This window comes from Xiphophorus couchianus, chromosome 4 (genome assembly GCF_001444195.1).
Source record: "Xiphophorus couchianus chromosome 4, X_couchianus-1.0, whole genome shotgun sequence".
NCBI lineage: Eukaryota > Metazoa > Chordata > Actinopteri > Cyprinodontiformes > Poeciliidae > Xiphophorus > Xiphophorus couchianus.
This window is the reverse complement of record NC_040231.1, coordinates 13,391,088-13,411,328: the sequence shown is the minus strand read 5'-3', so window position 1 is coordinate 13,411,328 and position 20,241 is coordinate 13,391,088. Positions and strand designations below refer to the sequence as shown.

General features: G+C 35.6%; 1 protein-coding gene across 1 annotated transcript in view; it reads left to right on the top strand.

The window, feature by feature from the left end:
• The window catches only part of tspan15 (tetraspanin 15), a 40,241-nt gene that overhangs the window by 15,951 nt on the left and 4,049 nt on the right, over positions 1-20,241 (top strand). Inside the window, exons 3-7 of the mRNA XM_028015213.1 lie at positions 5,670-5,744; positions 8,345-8,440; positions 16,063-16,176; positions 16,602-16,652; positions 17,032-17,148. Coding sequence (XP_027871014.1) covers positions 5,670-5,744; positions 8,345-8,440; positions 16,063-16,176; positions 16,602-16,652; positions 17,032-17,148 — 453 coding nt within the window. The remainder of the gene's footprint in view (positions 1-5,669; positions 5,745-8,344; positions 8,441-16,062; positions 16,177-16,601; positions 16,653-17,031; positions 17,149-20,241) is intronic.

The window sequence follows — 20,241 nt, the reverse complement described above, 5'->3', positions numbered from 1 at the left end:
TAAAAGATAGATTTAAATAAGAGACTGATGGAAAACAGCAACATGGCCGTCATGCCCACCGACTGGTATAAACAACTAAATGGCTTTCTTCCTCTGCAAAAGATTATAATCTATGTTCTTAATAGATTAGCAGTAGGGATGCTGTTTGTTCTTTAGAGTTTAAAACACCTAGTTGACTGTATTTTTGATAAACCCTGTAGTTTGTGATCCTTCACCAAATCCAATTTAATGTTTGATCAGAAGCCGGTTTGTGCCACGACTCGGCCTGCCACAATAAATCTGTTAATCCTATGATAAATTAAAGCGAGCTCAATAATTTCTATGATTTACTGGATGGCACAATTCTTCATTTTGGTGTGTTTTGTCTCAACTAGACTTTTTTTGAAGGACAGTTTTGTTTATAGAGACTTCAAAATTCAATCTATTTGTTGTTTCTGTTTTGTGTATTTATTTTGGGCATTTAAAATGTCTTCCAGTTCCAGTGTTGAATACTAAATGTTAGAATTTAAAGTTTATTGATTTTTAAAAATGTGTTCTTGCATTCTTATGCCACTACCATTACATTACTTGAAAATGGCCTCAAAATAACAATATTATCGTTTATCGCAATAAAACAACAATAAAACAAAACTTCGTCTATGAGCTCAAAGAATATTCTCTTAGAAACTTTGTGGCTTGTCAGCTTACATTTTCTCAAATCTCAGTTTGGGTTTTTTTAAAGTTTTTTTTTCTCTGTCAGGAGACATCCTGGTTGTTGTTTTTTTTCATGTTACGGTTCAAAAAGCTGCAGCTGTTTTGTTCAAAAAGTGGTGTACCCTTTACATTAGAGCTCAGGGTGAAGCTTTCTAAAGAGTTTACTCATCTCTTCTTTTTTTCTGCCATTCACGCTGTCTGATTGACTCAGAGCTGCATTTCTTATTGTGATGTTGTGGGTGCTTGGTTGAAGTCTAATTAACCTTTTTATACGTTTTCTTTGCTGTCACAAGGTGATAAAGATGCTCGGAGATGGTTTTGTAGCCTTTACTACTAACGTGGGCATCTATAATCTTCTTTTTAAACTCTTTAGACAGCTCTCACCTTTATATTCTTTGCATAACTAGCATGGGTCATATTTATTCATTTTAAATAGCCCGAGTTGCTGATTAAAAAGCTTAGTTTTACTATGATGGAAGGATCTCTCTTTAAGTCAGTCTTTCTCAAGCTGTGGTCCGTGGGCGCCCCCTTGGTGGCCCGCATGGTACTGCATGTAAACGACCGTTATTTTTTACCGTGACGTCAGCTCAAAGTGCGACGCTACAGCTAGCTTAGCAAAGGATTATGTTTAAGAATAATAATGGATAAGTGGCTTAAAACCGGGTCGCTCAAAAGAAAAACTGAAGATACCAGTGGAAAGAAAACAATGCCAGGATTACTTATGTGATTGGAGGAAGTCAAGTCATACTTGATGAGAGTTTGATATGTCGTTCACTGGAGATTCGATTCTTTTGAACGGCTCTATGCAGTGAAAGGTAGGACTCCAGTCCCAGGTAATTTTTTACGACTTTGCTTGGTTAAGATGCTCTGCTCACATGTCAGCTATTGTTATTTTATTTAATTAAAAATTATTAAAATAAATTATTTAAATAAATAAATTGGTGGATAATTTTTGTATTTAATAGTGTAGAAGAAAATTTTTGTTTCTGCCAAAGCTACTCAAGCCAATTTTTTTTATTGTGCTATTAAACTACAAATAGTCCCAACATGTTATGAATGCACACAACCCTTCACAACTTCTCTTTTTATTTCCATGTGTTTGACATCATTGGAAAGCTTGAAATCCACACTTTCAGAACCTGTAAATAATTAAAAGCACCTCAAATAGATGTGTTCATGATTTATTATGGCCAGTCACATTTACAAAACTACGCCAAAGTCAACAATACGTGAGTTAAGAGACTAATATTGTCATTTAAAGTTGTGTGTATGAAGATGTTGTGTTATTGCAGGGCAATTTAAAGTTGGTGATCCATGAGTGTTTGTTAGATGGGTGAAGTGGTCACCAGTCTGAAGAAGTCTGAAAAACACTGCTTTATGGGTACCACCAAATGTGTCCATGCTCATTTTACACATTTATTTTCACAACTTTCACATACTGTCAGGTGAAATTTTGCATTGTTTCAAAGAGTTTAAGTGTAAGAACATTTTTCTTTTGTACCTTGGCTTTCTGTACCTTGGCTAACCTGAACTGCCTCAAAGTCCTTCCATTATCTGTGGATCAATTTTTGGACGTTGACTTGCATGAACTTTCCACCATTACTCCACCATTACTCCACATAGAGCAACTTCAGCTCCAGGATGTTACTAGAATCTGCTTCTTTCTGATCCCTCTTTAACATTTTTATTGGATTAAGGTCAGGACTATGATTTGGCCTTTTCAAATCATTAACTTTATTTTTTTTATGTCTTAGCTGTTCTTTGCAACAATGCCTTTTGTGCTGCATGACCCACTTTCTCCTGAGATTCAATTCACATATATGAAACTGACATTTCCATGAAAATTTGCTGGTATTTTTCACATTTCAGTACACTTTTATTTGGATAATGACAGTTCACAACCAAAGCTGCCTCGGGGAAATTTACAAACAGAAAAAAAACCATCACATTTTCATTCAAGCATGCATTTGGCCAGCGTCTTCTAACACCATGAAACAAAAACGGCCACCGGTTGTCTAGATTGGTTTGGTGAAAGGGAAAAAAGGAAGTGAGCGACAGGAGCAGCACTAAGCACAAGGAAAGCAGAGGAAATGTTTGCATTGCGTCACTGAAGGAACCCAAATAACTTGAGGATGCAACAGTACAGGATTTTCTTATATGTAGCTAGTAGATGTGTATTTTTAACTCTGAGAAAACAAAGATTCTCAAATAAAGTTTATGATAAATCTGAGTTTTACCAAATAAAAACCTCTAAGCTTTCAAAATATCAAAGTAGTTTATGTAAATACCGACTTAAAACTGTTACATTTTATATTTGATGATTATTTGGTGCTGCGACAGACTGGCGACCTGTCCAGGGTGAACCCCGCCTCTCGCCTGGAACGTTAGCTGGAGATGGTCACCAGCAGTCCTCCCTACCCCACGAGGGACAAGAGTGTTAGAAAATGGATGGATGGATGGATGGATAGATGGATTATTTGGTGAAACAAATGCTGTCAAACTATTACTTTTGACTTGCAGCTATAAAATTTGTTTTTATTTTGCTGAATACTCCACACTTCTCAGCTTTATTTTTTGTTTTGTTCTTCAAGAATATTTTGAAAGGCTAGTATCATTTTGTAAATTTCTGTCACACTAAGTCAGAATAAAATGTTGGTTTGTATTTTGGTGTAAATCAAGAATAGCATATTTTCTTTCAATGTTTTGGATTCTAGATCGTCCACGATCCAAACGAACATAGATATGTGACCATCCAGACAGAAAAGAAGTGGTTTGTAAATGTGTTCTTGCTTTCGGAGAACAGAAAGATTTTCATTTAAACATTGATAAGTAGTTCATCCTTCCATTTTCTATTACTGTGTTAGATATTTAGTCATGAAGAAATGAATACAAGCAGGTATGATTAAATACTGATTTAACAATGCTGCGTTAACTTTTAACTTTAAAACAAGAAGAGTAAGAAACTCTATGATGTCATTGAACCTTTAACAGAACAAAGGAAAAATACTTTCACCACTCGTGAAGATTACATTCAGAGAAGAAAGTGCAAATCTGAAGGCCGCTTCTGGGTTTGCAGGAGTTTCAAGAGGCATCTGCTTTCACTGCCAGCTTCTAACTTTGTACGAACCCTGATCAAACTTTTCAGCTGTTCCTGGGCCGCAGCTGAAGATGCAACGCCTGCAGGCTGTTTATCATTCCTGCATGCCCTAGGCTAGCCTTCGAGGAAACCAAGTTGCTAGCCAGTAGCTAACAACTCTTGACACAGAGCTGATCTCGCCTATTTGTCGAAATATGATCACAGTAGATGCAGTACCTGGGCAGTAATGGTAGCTTAGGATGATCATTTCACCTTTTTCTTATTACGTAGTTTTAGTAGTTGTGTGTTGGTTGAATAAATTAACTCTGTGAAGGTAAATTCATTTTGTTAATGAACTCTGGTATATTTGAGAGAAGTTGCGTTTCTTCCATACGCAAAGTGTAGCATCCTGCTGTGTTTTCTTATTCCTTTAAAAATAATAATAAAACAGGAAGGATAAATAACTGATCAGGCAGGCAGGTATGATAAATAACTGAGACTGAATTCATTGTATTTATTATATATATTTATTTCTCTATGTTAAAAGTAGTGTCTGACTTTGTAATTTTTTTACCTAAATTACTGTTTTTATTTATAATTTCCATAAGGAATTACGATAGTTATTCATATCTAAAGTGAAAAATACTCAAATACATTTTGATGCTCTAAAGCAGCAATATCCTGGACAGGTTTTCAGTCCCTAAATATTTCACATTAGAACATACTACATTTTGTCTATTCATTTTACAAAACAATGTTTTTCTCTACCAAACCAGTGTTTTAATGGTCCTTATGATTTTGTAAACATTTTCACGTTGACGTTTAAAAGTTCACGCAGATTGATTTGGGAACTCTTTGCAATTTCTGCTTCTGAAGTAATTTTTGCTAATCAGAAGTGACGCTGTTGAATTACCTTCATTTATGCTCCATCTGGCGGATTGTTGATCACTTTAGAAAAACACACTTTGTCTCTATCAAATATGGAGAAAAAAACATCGATAAAACCTTCTTGGAAGTCTTTGAAATACAATTTATCATGATATTTTTCCACAAACAGGATGTAAAAATTAAACTACATCCATATTCTGATGGCTTTTTTTTATTTTTTATTGTAAACATGTTGCAATAAAAGCATGTTTATTACAACATGTAAGCACTGAACTATGGAAGTTTACATCTGTTTATCCACACACCAATCTTTTTCTGCAATGCAAAAATGTTGATGTAGAGAAAGTTTGTCTCATTTGATGAAATGGGATTTACTTCATAAAACATCTAAAGTATAACCTGGACTCTTCCAGACATAGAATGAAAATGAGAAGTAAGATTTGATGCTGATTGTGTAATTTATTTAAAAGAAATTAAAAATGCATGAAAGGTAAATTCATCATTTCTACTTTGATACAAATCAAGAGAAGGGGCTACTAATCAAATAAGCGCGTTTCCAGATCTGAAAGTTTTGCCTCCTCTCTGAGTTGATTTTGCAGAAAGAAGTAGAAGGAATGAAACTTCAACTTAGACAGAGGTTTTTCAGAAAACGATCATCTTTTAGTTACTTATGCCAAAATTGGGTTAAGAGACTATTAGAGTAACTTTTTTTTTACTTTAATCAAAAGGATTTTATTCTTGTAGTAATCAGATTTCTATTGGAATATGACAAAGGTGGAATAATTGCCTTTCTACTACAGCTATATAGCACTGTTTAAAATAAAACCTTACTATGCAGAACAATTTTGAAGGTTTAAACTTTTAAAAGATTCTGTTGAGAAAGCGGAAATGAATTCAATTTCCAAAAAGAGAATAAGAACTGTAGCAGATGAGGCATTTTTGTTTCTGAACTTTTCTTGAATTTGTTTTTTCCTTGTTGACTAATTTCTCTCCTTTCTTTGTTTTGTCCCAGTTCATGTTCACCTTGCTAGTTTGCCTGATCCTGGAGCTGCTGGGAGGAATATTGGGATTGGCGTTTCGCAAACAGGTGAGCTACCTGAGGTTTTAGGTTTTTAATTTGAAATGTTTCTACAGCTGGATGGACCTGTGAGAGTTATGTAGCAGAGAATCAGACAGCATGCAAATGTTAAACAAACCAAAGTCGTTATCATTTGCATGTTATCGGTTTTTCCTTGCTCCTTGATGCAGCTCTGTGGTGTTGTCTTCATTCCAATATCCTCCTGTCGTTTTGTTTCTCTTGTTGTATTTTATAATCTGTCTGCTGTTTATCTTCTCATTGCGTCACAACAATACATCCAGCTAGAAGTAAATAATGCAAAGTGATTTTGTTTGCTTGCAGCCAGAGCGACAGAAGCTCCTGCCCACAAAACAAACAGCTGCATGAATAAACAACCTTCTGAAAATAAGAGCAAGAAAACACCTAAACTGTCTGAGATGTTTATGGTCTGTCGAGTGCAATATGTTGGTTTTCTTCCACACAAAACATTTCAACATGTTGAAAGTGAAACCTTTAAAATGATCCATGATTAGTTGTAACAATCAACTTTATCTGAGAAATATTTATTTTAGATGTAAAACCAATACTGTAATAATTCTGTAGGTTGCTGCAATAATGGGGAAGCCTTCTGACTGGACACTTGTCCATCAGACGGTCACCAAAGTGCCGGAAAAAGGAACGTCACAGTAGCTCAAGATCCAGTTTGAAGACTTATCTCAACCATGTCCGCTGTTGTGTTTCAGCAAGTCAACAGTCAGCACAGCCGCCTGTCAATAAATGTCAAAGCAATTCATGCTTTCCTTTTCTGTGAAGCTTTATGGAGTGTTTTGTTTTTTTCAGCTGGGCTTGGCATCTGCCCACATAGTCACCAGAGCCAATACCAGATTCAATAAAAGCATGTTTTCTCTGTGCTTCATCGGCCATCAAACTCTCCTGGCTTAAACCCCATAGAAAATCTGTGGAGTATTTTAATCTGTGGAGTATTATAAACAGGAAGATGAGACACCAGAGTCAGCAAGGCTGCAAATTAAAGCAAGCGACAGTGCTGTAAGAAGCTATATGTACCTGTACCTTGCGAGAATAAGCTTGGCTTCAGCCTATTCCTTTTTGACAAATTATGGGTTTGTTTATTGTTGTTTTATTTTTTTTTCTTTTGTTGTTTTCTGTGTTTAATGTGGACAATTTATCAAAATAAAGTGATTGATGATGATTTTTACCTGTAAAACAATAATCACAAAAGAAAAACGTAAAATATTTCACTCTGTGCATAAGGAATGTATCATATAAATGTGTTTATAAGAAAATCAGGTTGTTGTTGTTTTTAGATTAGATCTGAATCGAGATGTAATGATATACAGAGCATCATACATCAGGTTGACTTCACATAAAGTATATCTGCAAGATTAACACAAATGAATTAAAGAAACTACTAAGAATGACAAGAGAAGGATTTATTAAAAAACTAAAAGTTACAATGAATATTAAAAACAGTTGTACTTCAGTTCGAGGGATTCAGGTGGAGAGTTAAAACTTTAAATTTAAAAGATGTCCGATAGTGATTTCCTAAACAAGTACAATAAGGTTTGATGTTTTCTTTTATGAGTTTGTCTTCAGACCTATCTGGAATACCTTAGTTGTTTAAAAAAAACATACAAAAACATTTCCTGCTTTTGAGTTTGATTGTGCTTTATGTATAACAAAATGAAGGCATAATTAAGTCTGTGCTTCTACATACACTTTTTTTATTTTATTTTTGATTTGTTAAATATTGTTTATCTATTTCTGTGCTAGTTTTGTCTTGTTTGTGTATGGGGAATGGTTAAAAACTACCAAAAAAAATTAGAATCATCACCAGTCTTTAATTCTACTTTTAAGTACTTTCACCATGCATTGCCTTTTCTGTTATTTCAAGGAAAAGCTATACCTCAGTCAATGGCAATTTTTTATGCAAGAACCAGCATTTCCTCCTACATTGTTTTGATTTATTATTTAATTTAGGATTAAAATAATGCAGTACTGCATTACAGAAGCCAGACTTCTGTCATTTTCTGGTTATATACTTTAGATGTAAATTTCTCTACATTTGCTTTCAAAAATAAAGACCTCAGTGGAATAATTTCAATGCTCTAAGGCAGCAAGCACTACACGCTGAGACTACAGTTAGCTTTTTTTATTTTTTCGTATAAAATGCACCAGAGTGTTTTTGAGTGAATGAAACCTTCCTGTAGAGATATCGTCATAATATTTCTAACAGAACGAATGTTTTCCGGAGAGAATCTCCTAATGTGAAATGCATTTGTGAGGACCGGCTCAGATGAAAATTAGAGCCTAATTGTTTGTGTATCACCAGAAACTCTTCTGTGATCATGACAGTTCAGAGTCTAAAGTTAAACATTTTCCACTCTTGCTGTGTTAATGCAACCACTTCAGACTTCATCGTCTGCACCAGATTGCGACTGACAGATGTGAGCGGTCAAATTGTTGTGCTTTAATATTCCAGCCGGGGGAGATCAGTCACCTTCACTAATCGGCATTTGGTTACTCCGACTGCAGCTCGGCTGCGTCAAAAGCCTGAAGCCGTCCACCTTATTAACACATCCTAACCGCTTTTTCTTTCTTCTTTCTTATAGACTCTTGACTTGGTGAACAAAAACATCAGTAACGGCATAAAAAACTACTACGATGACCTCGACTTCAAAAACATCTTGGACTTCGTCCAGAAGAGGGTAAGGTGACGGCTTTGCTAACATTTGAGAAAACACAATGTATGGTAACATTTTATTTGAAGGAGTGTGGATAAGACCGACCTTAACGCAGTCATAAACATGACACAACATCTGTAACCTTCCTATGTTCATCTCAGGTCCAGTAGGACGACTTCACGACAGACACATTCAGGTTCATTATAGCTCCAGTTGGTGGTTAACATCAGTCCAGCAGCTTCTGCCCCACAGGTACAAACAGCAGCAGAAAAAAAGGGGGAGGAGCCGTCAGTTACTGGTTGCTATGGTAACCACCAACTGCCAAGAGCAGCGTAACAGCAACACCAATAAATGTCTGAAGAAACAACTTGTTGACTAAACAAAATAAATTCACAGAATAAATAAACACATTTTGACAAACTTCACATTTATAATATTCGTCCTACATTAACACTGGAACCTTAAGTGACCCATTCCCGATTTTCTGTCAAATCGGACTTTTTTTGCCCTTCACACTTCCAAATATATGCGACCTGTAAGTGATCTACGGTGTGAACGGCAAACGACCTGAAAGAAAAAAACTCTTATTCTTCTTACTTATTCTTATTTATATTACTAATCAAGAAAAAACTTTAGATCTCGAGAAACTCCTATTAGTTTAAATTGTGTAGTACTATTATCTTTTTTTGTTGATACCTTTTCGTCTTTCTTTTGATTTTGTTGTTTTGTTTGTATTTCCTTCTAATTCATATAAAGCACTTTGTTGAAAATGTGCTACATAAATAAAAAAAACCTAATCTCCATGTTTACGACAGTGTTATGTCAGTCTTATGCACACCCTTTATTGCTACCCAATGTATAATAGTAATCAGAGTAAATAAAGCAAGTGATCTCTTTTGTCTAACATGTTAAACTCTCCTGCAGCACACAGTACAAAGCTATTTCTCATGTCCAGAAAAATGCAGATTTATTAATAAAAGCAGGGTCACTGATGTACTTCAATGTCTGCAGCATGTTCTGTGTTTAAAAAAAAAAAGAAAGAAAAATGGTCCAAACTGTGTAGCGCTCCTGCTGTGCACCTGCTCTCAGAGCTCTGCTCACAGCCTGAAACTGTAGCTCTCTTTTTTTTTTTTATTATTATTAGCTTTTATAAAGCACACAAAGCTGCAGCGCCTGGAGACGGCACATTGAAGCTTCAGGCTTCAATGTGGTCAGCAACAAGCCCCACTGATGGATACAGACAAGACAAATGCCCCTTCACTTGGATAACTAAGGGAATTAAGTCGTGACCAGCACCTGGACCTTGATTAAATTGGCATTCAAACACCTCCAACCCAGATTTTTATTGAGATAAATTAGCCTAAAACCTGTGCAATTAAAAACCAAACAAATGCCTTTGATTTAAGGGACCAAAATATTTATGAACCAGCACGGCATTTCTCTGAATGGTGTTTTGATACGACAAAGGGTGTGACGTTTGACTTTTCCTCCATGCTCACAGCTACTTACAGTTGAGTCATCACGCTGACCTTTAATGCCTTCGGAAGGAGGACCACGCTCAGCGAATACCTCCGCTTCTTTGTCACCATTAATAACGAGGTTTATTTTTAAGTTTGATTGGCAGTGTCCCTGGCTTTAGGGGAGAAAAACTGCAGATAGCTGCTCCGGATAAAATGACAGCTGCAAGGCAACTTGTTGGTATCGACTGCATTGCTATAAACACTTGACTATGAGATTAAAGACTGGGTGGACAGAGAAGTTTGTCTGCAAATGGAATGATTCTTCACATATTTCAAAGGGAATGTATCACGCAAAATTAACCTCCATGTGGGTTTCTACTGCTTTTAGAAAAAAATAAGTGCTTTAAAAAAACACCCACCTGGTTTTTGGCAATAAGTACATTTTTTGGTGTGTGAAAACTGGGCTGTTTTAAAAACCTTTGGAATGTAAAGTCACAAATGAGCCCGTTACCTAGCAACCCCGGCTGAGCCCAGCCCGTTACCTCCAGCTTGTTTGCTCAGCTGGTTTTACTGCTGTATGTGCTGTACAATGGCTGTTGGAAAAGACAAGTGTTTTGTTGTTGACTTACCATCCAGAAACCACATGCTGCATGCTTGTTGGTTGTGCAGAAGGCTCTACTTCTGCTTTTCAAAGATGTACAGTTGTATAATTGCGCATGTGTTTTTAGCCATTTTCATGTGTGAATGCTAAAGATGCATTGGGGTCCGTTCTAACAGTTTATTTGAATTTAAAGTGACAAAATACCCTAAAATAGCTCTTTGAAAATAGGCAGAACTGAGCAGACTAAAATCTCATTATCTAAAAATAATTTTGTGCAAAAAGTGTAATTAACATGTTTTGTTTAGCCCATAAACATATCCTAACCTGTTCAAGAAAGTCTAGCAGGTCACCTTTAAAATGACTACACTGGAGAACAATTCATGTTTTTTGTGTTTCTATTTTAATTAATACACCACTCAGTTGACCAAAGGTCAGAACCAACCAAATTTTTCATGATCGACTCTTATCAGTTATTGGCAGGTCAAAATCAGAAGTTTTTTTGTTTTTTTTCCCCTAGGCGATGGATGCAGCAAACGTACTTTCTGATTAAATTGTCAAAGTACATTTCAGGAGCACATCGAATGTGATATGCCTACTTCAAAGATGCTCCACAAAATGTTTATTTCCTCATTTTTAGTCCAACTTTACATGCTTTTCAGTTTGCCAATCAGCACTGCAAGGTAGAAAACAGTACAACTTACAGTCAGACGTCTATCATTTATTTTATTATTATCTGTGATTTGCAGACTGTTTAGTTGGACCTTTTCTAAAAAATACATTTGCTGATGAAGCAACCTCAAATAAAAATCAACTTGGGATTCTGTTTGTTCTTTAACAGTTTATGCCAGATGTTTGAATCTGATCTGTTACTGTTGCTTTTAGAACATAACAACAAACCTGTTTCTGTTGAAGAAAATGTCTAAAACATTCTTCTTTTAAACTGTTCGGTTACAGAAAATGTTTCTTCTTTAAAATAAAAAAATTCACAGGATATGCAGTGACAAGCCAGTTATTTTGGGTTTTCATTTTACTTGTAAAATAGTCTCCAGGACTTTGACGGTGAAACATAGCTTTGAAAGAAACTAATGGGTGCTATTATCCCATCACTTTCTGTTGTCACAGTCCTTTTTCTCCTCTAATAGCCGCTTTTATGTTTTTAAGGTATTATGTTGTTTGGAGTTGCTGCTTTTGCAACCTTTCACTTCACCTCTTAACGTGGTGCTGAAATTGAACAGTCGCATCTCTAGAAGTCAATATTTATGAGGCAAACAGATTGTTTTTTACACCAAATGTGGAAGATTTTTTATTTTTTTTTAATCATAATTGAAACACTAACAGATGCCAGTCTTTGTTCACAGCTCTTAAGTGCAAATTGGAGGTTGTGTTATCCATAAAGCATACAAAACGTATCATGCAAATGTTTTGTTAAAAGGTTACTCATCAGTGTAATGTGTGCACAATTTTAGAAGATGATTATTCTGAGCTGTAATGTTTTACTTTTGTTAATAGCATTAATTAATAATTACATAACTCAACAATTACTATTCTACTGCAGGGAAATTGAGTTTTAGTGCTGGTGATAACAGAAAGTTATTGTTAAGCCATTTTCATAATTTCACTTTAAGTGAGATTTTCACCAAGCCAACATTTCTTTATTTAAAAATGTTTTAATAATCTAATATTTCCATCTTAAATGCTGTGTATTCATTATCTATGACACAGAAAATCATTATAAGATTTAAAATATCAGCTTCTGAACTAAATGAACTCTCCAGTATAACTTAATTTTTCTAGTTATTATTCTTTAAAACTTGGAGACACGTTGCTATCAGTGGTGAGACTCCATTAAAGTTTTTTATTCAGTTAGTTGTACTGTAGGGTCTGCATTTAATCACTTTCTGGTCAAACTATATATTAACAAAATAAGCAACATCTTCAATTCAAACACCCCCCCCCTGCTGATAAGTTATTAAATAAATTATAAATTAAGTTAATAAATAATAAGTTAAATAAGATATTTATTGTTTTTAATCAGTTTCTTAATCATCGGATTGGTGCAAATTGTTATTCTATCAATTCAGCTTTCCCTAGTTTTTATGTTTAAATTTAAGCTAGCACTTTCAGGTTGTTTTTGAAAACATTTTTCCAAAACAACTTCAAGCACTTTTCTGTAGTTATGTAACTAAACAGTTTTTAAAAACGTTGCTATATTATTTTTTAAAAATTGTTAAATTGCTAATGTTTGCTCATTTTTCCACTGATAAAACTGTATTTGGGTTGTGTCCCACTGTAAAATGTGGTGCTAAATTGCATCAGCTATCTATCTATCGCCGTGTCTTGTGAGTTTTTCTTGTGGTGAATTTTGCTCTTCATTGAAATCCTGTTTTCTGATGAAAATGTGACCTTTTGTTCTCTCCGGCTCTTCCTGTTTTTAGACCAATAATAATAAAAACACAGTGGTTCACTGTTTTAGAATATAATTAAACAAACACTAGACATAGAATTGACTGCATTCCTTTGCAATTTAGGCTTAGAAAACATTTCTTACAGTTTTTACTCTGCAGCCTCAGCAAATGTCACAACAACCCATTTAGACGTTAGGAGAAATACTTTACTCTCAGTTTTGTGTCTTGTTGAATGCAGAGGGGCCATGCATATTTATAAGTCAATTTTAAGGTTAGGACAGAGGTGACCTTCAGGTACAACAATTAACCATGTGCAGGGCATTTTATACAAGTGAGAAATGTCTCTCATTAAAATGCAACAACCAGCCTTGTCTGCATGTATTAAAATGCATCAGTTAAGTAACGTAGTCGTAAATCATTTTTCTGTCCTGACTTTTGATTTGATTAAGCGGACGGGCAACTGTCTCTCAGGAAAATATGGCTCTGTCTAAAACGATCAAATTACGTAAACCAAAATGACATCCGTCGGTTCAGTTTTACTCTGCACCACTTTTCCAAAGAAATAGCCCATCGATAAACAGTTCTGATGCTTGTTTCTCGTATGGATTTGACCGTCAGACCTGGACATAGATATGATTTTCCATATGCTATAGCATATGTTGTTTTCTTACTGTTGACTTCCAACATATTATAGCGTACTCAAATTACAGGAACTTACACAAGGGCGGCTCTTCGGTTCAGTGTTTTGACAGGGCAGCAGAATCTCAATGGTTTACTCTTCTTGTGGTTTTGTGTTTTCAATATATGAGCAGCTGTGTGCATTTATCCAAGGATGATCAAATGATGTCTGACTTATTTTACGGTCTTAGGTCAGGGATGTCAAATTCATCTTCTGTTTTGGGCCAAATCCAGATCATGAATGCTCTTAAAGGGCCGGTTGTCCTGGAATATATTGATAAAACCTGTTCACAAACTGTTAAAATATCAATGAATTCTTAAAATTAAATATTATTGAACATCTTTTCAGTCCCTCTAGGACTTTGTGACTCTTTTTGTGATTTTTTGCAATAAAAATGAAAGCGTTTGTGGTACTAATGTGGAAATATTTGCACTTTATTACTTGCTGTATAGCTCATGGACTATAATCTGACATTAATCAGCTGAGACAGCTTTTTAGTACAAGTAAAGTTTTTGACGATTTTTGAGAAAAATCTGCAATAAACTCCCAATTATTTATTAGCTCAAAAAAGTGTGGGGGTTTGTTCATTTCACGTGAATTTCCTTGAGAATTCTCAAAAAACTGGAGAGACTGATTGATATAATTTGGCAGTAAAAAGAAAAAAACTGCATTGATTTGATTGAAAACATAATATTTACTCAAAAAGCTATGGCAGGCCGGATTTGGCCCACGGGCCTTGAGTTTGACACGTCTTGGGTGCTTTCGCATAGGGCTTTAAAGTACACAATTGCTCACTTCACAAAAGGGCACCGCTGTACTCGGAGACAATTGCTTTCCTTCACAATGCAATGGCCGCTGCAAGCACACGTTACACATTTTTTCTCTTACGCCAATTTTAAGCTGAGCTTCCCAGATTGGCTTGTCTGACCGTGGTTAAGAGCATCTTGTCTTCTCTGTAAACATTGCGGAGAAAAGTGTCAAAGGTGGGCAGAAGGGGCTCAAGTTCAGTTGTCTCTGAAGAAAGAAAAGAGACTTCAAACACCTGTCACTACAAAATGCTTCTCAATAGCAATTCAAATTTCTTGACCTTCAAACTTGCTAACATCCCAATCAGTGGGAATGGTCTGGAGATGAGGCGGAAAACAAAGTGTAACCTCTTCATGTCACCTTCGTTTTTGAGTTGTTTTGACAGCTAATCTCCACAACATAAAGCATGCACTTTCTGTGTGTGCAAAGAAACGTTTGAATTGGCAAATAACATTTGACTTGTGAAGGTACAACAGTGTTGTACCTTCACAAGTCAATAATATTCAGAGGTCAATAATATTCAGAGAATAAAGCCAAAATATGAGAATAAAGTCATAATGCTACAACTTAATTCTTGCAATACTTTGACTTTGTTCTCATAATCTTTTGACTTTATAGTTATAATTTTATTAAATTTTTTTCTTAGAGTGGCCATAATATGCCATGGTATGAAGGATGTGATCCAGTTAGGACTGGATTTTATTTTAGGGGTATCAAGTAAAAGGGGGTGAAATGCATATGCATTCCACTCCTTTATTTTAGCATTTTATTTAGAGAAAAATAAATATTCTTTTTCGTTCTTAAATATTCATGAGCTACTTTGTTTTCATATATCAAAGAGAATCTCAGTAAAATACTTTGGAGTTTGTAGTTAAAAGCCAAACCTTGGAAAAGCTAAACAGATCTGAATACTTAGCATTTCCTTTAGCGCCACGTTTCACCATGAGACATATTGACTTTCAAGCTAAAAAAACTCAATACTTTCTATCACACCTGATAACAGTCCAGCGAACAAATGGGTAACTCTTTGGTCAAGGCAATTACCTCCCTTAAGTTTCTTATTGGAACTCATTTATTTTCCTTGTGAAGTAATGTTTTGTTTTTCCCAGGGATTTTACAAGCAACACCTAAAAAGAAGCAGCAATAATGGGAATCCTGAGGTGGTGTTTATTTCTGTGAACCAAATTGCAGCTGGATTCCACACACTGGTTCTGGAGGAAACCGTTCATTTTGTTCCTGTCGCATGTTAGCTGAATGTGGAGCAAAGATCAGAGAATGTGGATTTAGTATTTTTGGTGAGAAGACAAACTAAAAGCTTTTTAAAACTGCTATTTGCTCTATGTAGAATTGTTGTAATTAAATCTCCCGCTGGATGTGAGAGCAGTGTGTGATTGACTTGCTAAATTGAGCTACAATTATCTATAATATATAACGTATCGCCCAGCTATTCAAACACCTGTGCAGATGCACAGAGAAACACATTCACTCATTTATATGTAAATCTTTAATTGTTGCTCATTTCATCCTGAAATGTTGCAGGCATTTTGTCAGCTCAGCAGAAATTAATGCTGTTTTCCAAACTGTTCTGATCACCTTTTTTCTTTCCTTTTTAATTTGGAAATCCTGCTCTCTCCCTCTTGCTGTTCCTCTCACCTTCCTCCTCTAATTTCTGCCATTTTTCTTGTCTCTGCCAGTTTCAGTGTTGCGGCGGTAAAGATTTTCAAGACTGGCAAGTCAACATATACCACAAATGTCCTGGACGTGGACCGCTGGCCTGTGGAGTCCCATATACCTGCTGTATAACCCAGGTGAGCATGAAACATTATAAACACAACCGATGGTATGCAAGCAAATACTGCTACATCAGCATTTCCATGTTACAGTTTTTATATATTCATTTGGAGCTGCAAGTGGCTCATTGAAGCTTTTACAATAATACTGAAAAACTTCAAATACAGCCTTTAAGGGCCGGTGTCCTCCAACCTTTATCTGCTTCAACACACCTGAGTTAAATAATTACAACATTTAATGCATGCTTTATGAAAAACCTGTGAATAATCTATCTTCCTAATCTGTTAGCTGAGTTTGAGAGAGGCAGGAAAAGTATTCAAGTCATCAGCAATTAAACTCTAAATGTTTTATAAATGTGAAAAGAAACTTCTGCAGAAAGCATTTTACATTTTATGAAGGAAATGCATATATATTTATTTTTGTCTTCTTCTCATCTCACCAGCCTAATGTAGTGGTCAACACTCTGTGTGGGCACGACGTCTTGAATAAAACGGTAAGAGATCATAGAAATATCAACATAAATGTAAAATTCTTTAAACTAAAGTTCCTCCAATTCATTATCTTGTTTTCTGTTCTCTTGGTGGACATACCGAGCAGACTCATTAAAGTGCCAATTAAAGGCAAGTAGTTTAAAAGTACTGTCTCCATGGTAGCTGGATATAACCCCGTAAAGGATTTATGAGTCTCAGCAACTCGTAAATTCCTCCAAGGCTTAGTATAAGTTAGAATAACAGCTTGGACATATCGTAATACAAGTAATAAATTAAGGCAAAATCCAGGAAGTTCTATGTCCTGTAAGACAGGAAACAAAGATGTTTGTTTTGACATTTGTCTTCTGTATAAATACAGACTTATTTTTTTCTCTGCTGTAGCGGCCAGATGCGATGAAGGATATCTACGCGAGAGGCTGCACATTTGCGTTCATGCACTGGATGGAGGACAACTATACAAAGATGGCTATACTGTTGTTGGTTATCCTCCTGCCTCAGGTAAAAAATGCACTGCACAGCGCACGTTTCACAGCTGATTTGTATATAATGATATAAAATAATTTTTTAAGAAGTTGTTTGTTCGGGGGGCTCTTTGCAAGAATCATACTGGAAAGTTGAGTGGAAGGAAAAAGTGGGGCAGGGGGTGAAACAAAGCCCATTCATTTTTTGAGTATGTGAGTTTCAATTTTTCATAAACTGCAAGACAATTATCAACATCATTAAATATGAATACCTTTAAATTTATATCACTGTATAAATGAAAATTTTTAAAATGAATGAGTAAAGAAAAGCTTTTTGATACTTTTTAAAGCTTTTCTGATGCTTGTTTTGCATCACTGAAATGCCTCATATTGTAGTAATTGCAATAAAAAACATTAAACCAGTTATTTTAGAGTGTATTCAACATAAAATCTGATGATGATGATGATGCACTGAAACAAAATGAAACGGCTAAAATATAAACTCTCCCCACACCATAATGCTGCCACCACCATGTGTCACTGTATTTTTCTTTACAGACAGCATGTTGTATTTAGACAGGAAATGTTCAGCTTTGGTCTCATTATTCAGTAATTTCGGTCTTTCCAGCCTTCCATAAAAGTGAGAATGATGGCGTGCAAAACTACATGCATTCTACATTTTTCATATTTTAATTTGTTAAACAATACTTTAACATAGAAGATCCACATAAAGTTTATAGAATTTTGTTTTATATCATTTTGTATACCTTTGCATCCACCGATAGTTTGCGCTCGCTGACTACCTCTCAGCGACCCAAGTGGTGTAAAAACGTGTAGCGTCAAACCCTCTCCCACGCCTCATGCTGTCCCAGCCTCTTCACAAATCACAGTGAGACGAGGAGGAGGCATTTTAAGAAAGTAAAATTCAACACATCTGTGACTCAGAAACACATGTAGGATCAAACATTTGTCCTCATTTTCCAGCCTGAGATGCAAATCTGATGACTAAACGTCAGAAAATACATTCCCTCGTTTCCCCTGAACATGCGACGGCTTCACTTCATCAGCAGTGAGAGAAACAGAAGGGCAGTTGTAACAAAATGCTTCTTCATTTCATTTACATTTTCTGTGTATTTGCATACATACTGTATGTTATTATGTTGTCAGAACACCATTCTGGAGCGACAGACACTTACTAACCCACTCTGCATTAAATATCTGTCTTCTACGGTTTGGATGTAAGATGCATGGGACCTTTTTTGTTCCTGACATTTCTGCCCTTGTACATCTTCTTGAAAGTTACACAATGCATTTAGATATGAGCCCCTTTGACAGCTATGAATACATGAATGTTGATCGGCTGCGACTGTAAGAAGCTTGTTGGTTGTCACCAAGCTATTTCTGCGATGTGGAGCAAATGCCGCCTGGCAGTCATTGATATCACATAATGGGTTCTTCTCATTACCGTTATTTATGTTCAGGTGGCGCAAAACAGATTAATCTGTTCCGTCACTCAGAAGACTTTCATTTTCCTCTTTTCATTTCCATTCCAAGTGACAAGACCCAATTCAATCAAATGTATTGTTCACAGGAAATTTGCAGCAGATGCAACATGACTTATTGAGCATTTGACACATTCCTACAAAAGGAACTAAATCATAAAGAAGTTTATTTTGAACCCTGATTATGATTCGCTGTTGCTGGTTTGTTCTTTCCAGAAGCATAATAGAGTTTCTGTCCTGGCCCGTCAAAATAACAGATTTTACTAGATGATAAATTGCCCCAGAAATTATTATGCTAAATGATAATATTGTCATTTTGAGACAATTTTCAAATAATGACGATGGCATAACAATGTGAATACACCCTCTCAAATTTCAGAAAGCTTGAAGACATTTTAAATATTCAAAATATCTCAGTAACAGTATATATCACAATAGACATGTGATCAATATCAATTAGATAATGTCTGATAGAATGTTCATTAATTTCACTGAACTCTGATCCACAAATGCAAAGCATTGTGGGGGTTGTTGGCAGAGGAAAAGCTTTAGCCGCTCAACCTCTTATGGCCAGCTAAGAAAGGTTGGTGGAATCAACTAACTCACTCTCTGGTCACCTAGCAACTCACTCGTTCTATGGTTACCTAGCAACAACCTTTTGAGTAACTGGCACAGCAGCAGTTTAAGATTTTGACACTGTTTCTCATAACTGCTTAAAAGTAATTTTAAAAAACCAGCTTGGAGCAAAATGAGAAAATGAGTACAACAGCTCAAAAAGAAATTGTAGATAAAACAGGAAAGTTTGGGAGTATTTCAGAAATTTAAAGCAAAAACATTTGCAATAATTATTGATATTAGCTGATATGAAACACTTACCATATGACACCGAGCTAAGCTATATAATAGTGTAGACTGCAGGCACGGGCAGAGCACCACAACACAATTATTATGCAATGAAATAAAAACGGTATGAGCACAGATGCAAAGTGTATTATAAATAAATTAAACGCATCTAGTCTATTATTTATTCGCTCTTTGTTTGCTGATGTTCAGCAGCATGCTGAATAGTTTCACAATATGCTTCTTTCACTCTGTGGAAGTACCTATTGACCCTTTTGCAACTACCTCACTTAATCATTCAATACAGATGTCAGAAGTGAAGAACAGGAGTGTTGAACAGAGCGACTGAAATTGGTTTCCCAAGTTGTTTTTGTCAGTTTATTCACGGCTTCTACTTGTTTGTGTCGAGATGATTTGTTTTTGAACGTAACGCATCTGATTGAGGCTCGTAAATGGCGGGACTTACAGAAATTTGAAATAGTTAGCTTAGAAACCGACCCATACTTCCTGCCTCCTTTAACGTGTTGATCAAATTATCAACTTTGTCTGAATTCACACCACATGATTTATGTCACTATGTCATAAACATGTTTCCCTTTACACCGGAGCAGGATTAAAAGCATACAAAAGACAAAATGCTAATCAGTTTTTCTCGTACATGTTACATGGCTACATGATGGTGGGCCATTGTTTCCATGGTTACCAATGATTAGCCGCGTACCTTCTCCATAATGCAATATTTGATATCTTTCTAATCATAATTACTTATAAAGTATTTGAACGTTTAT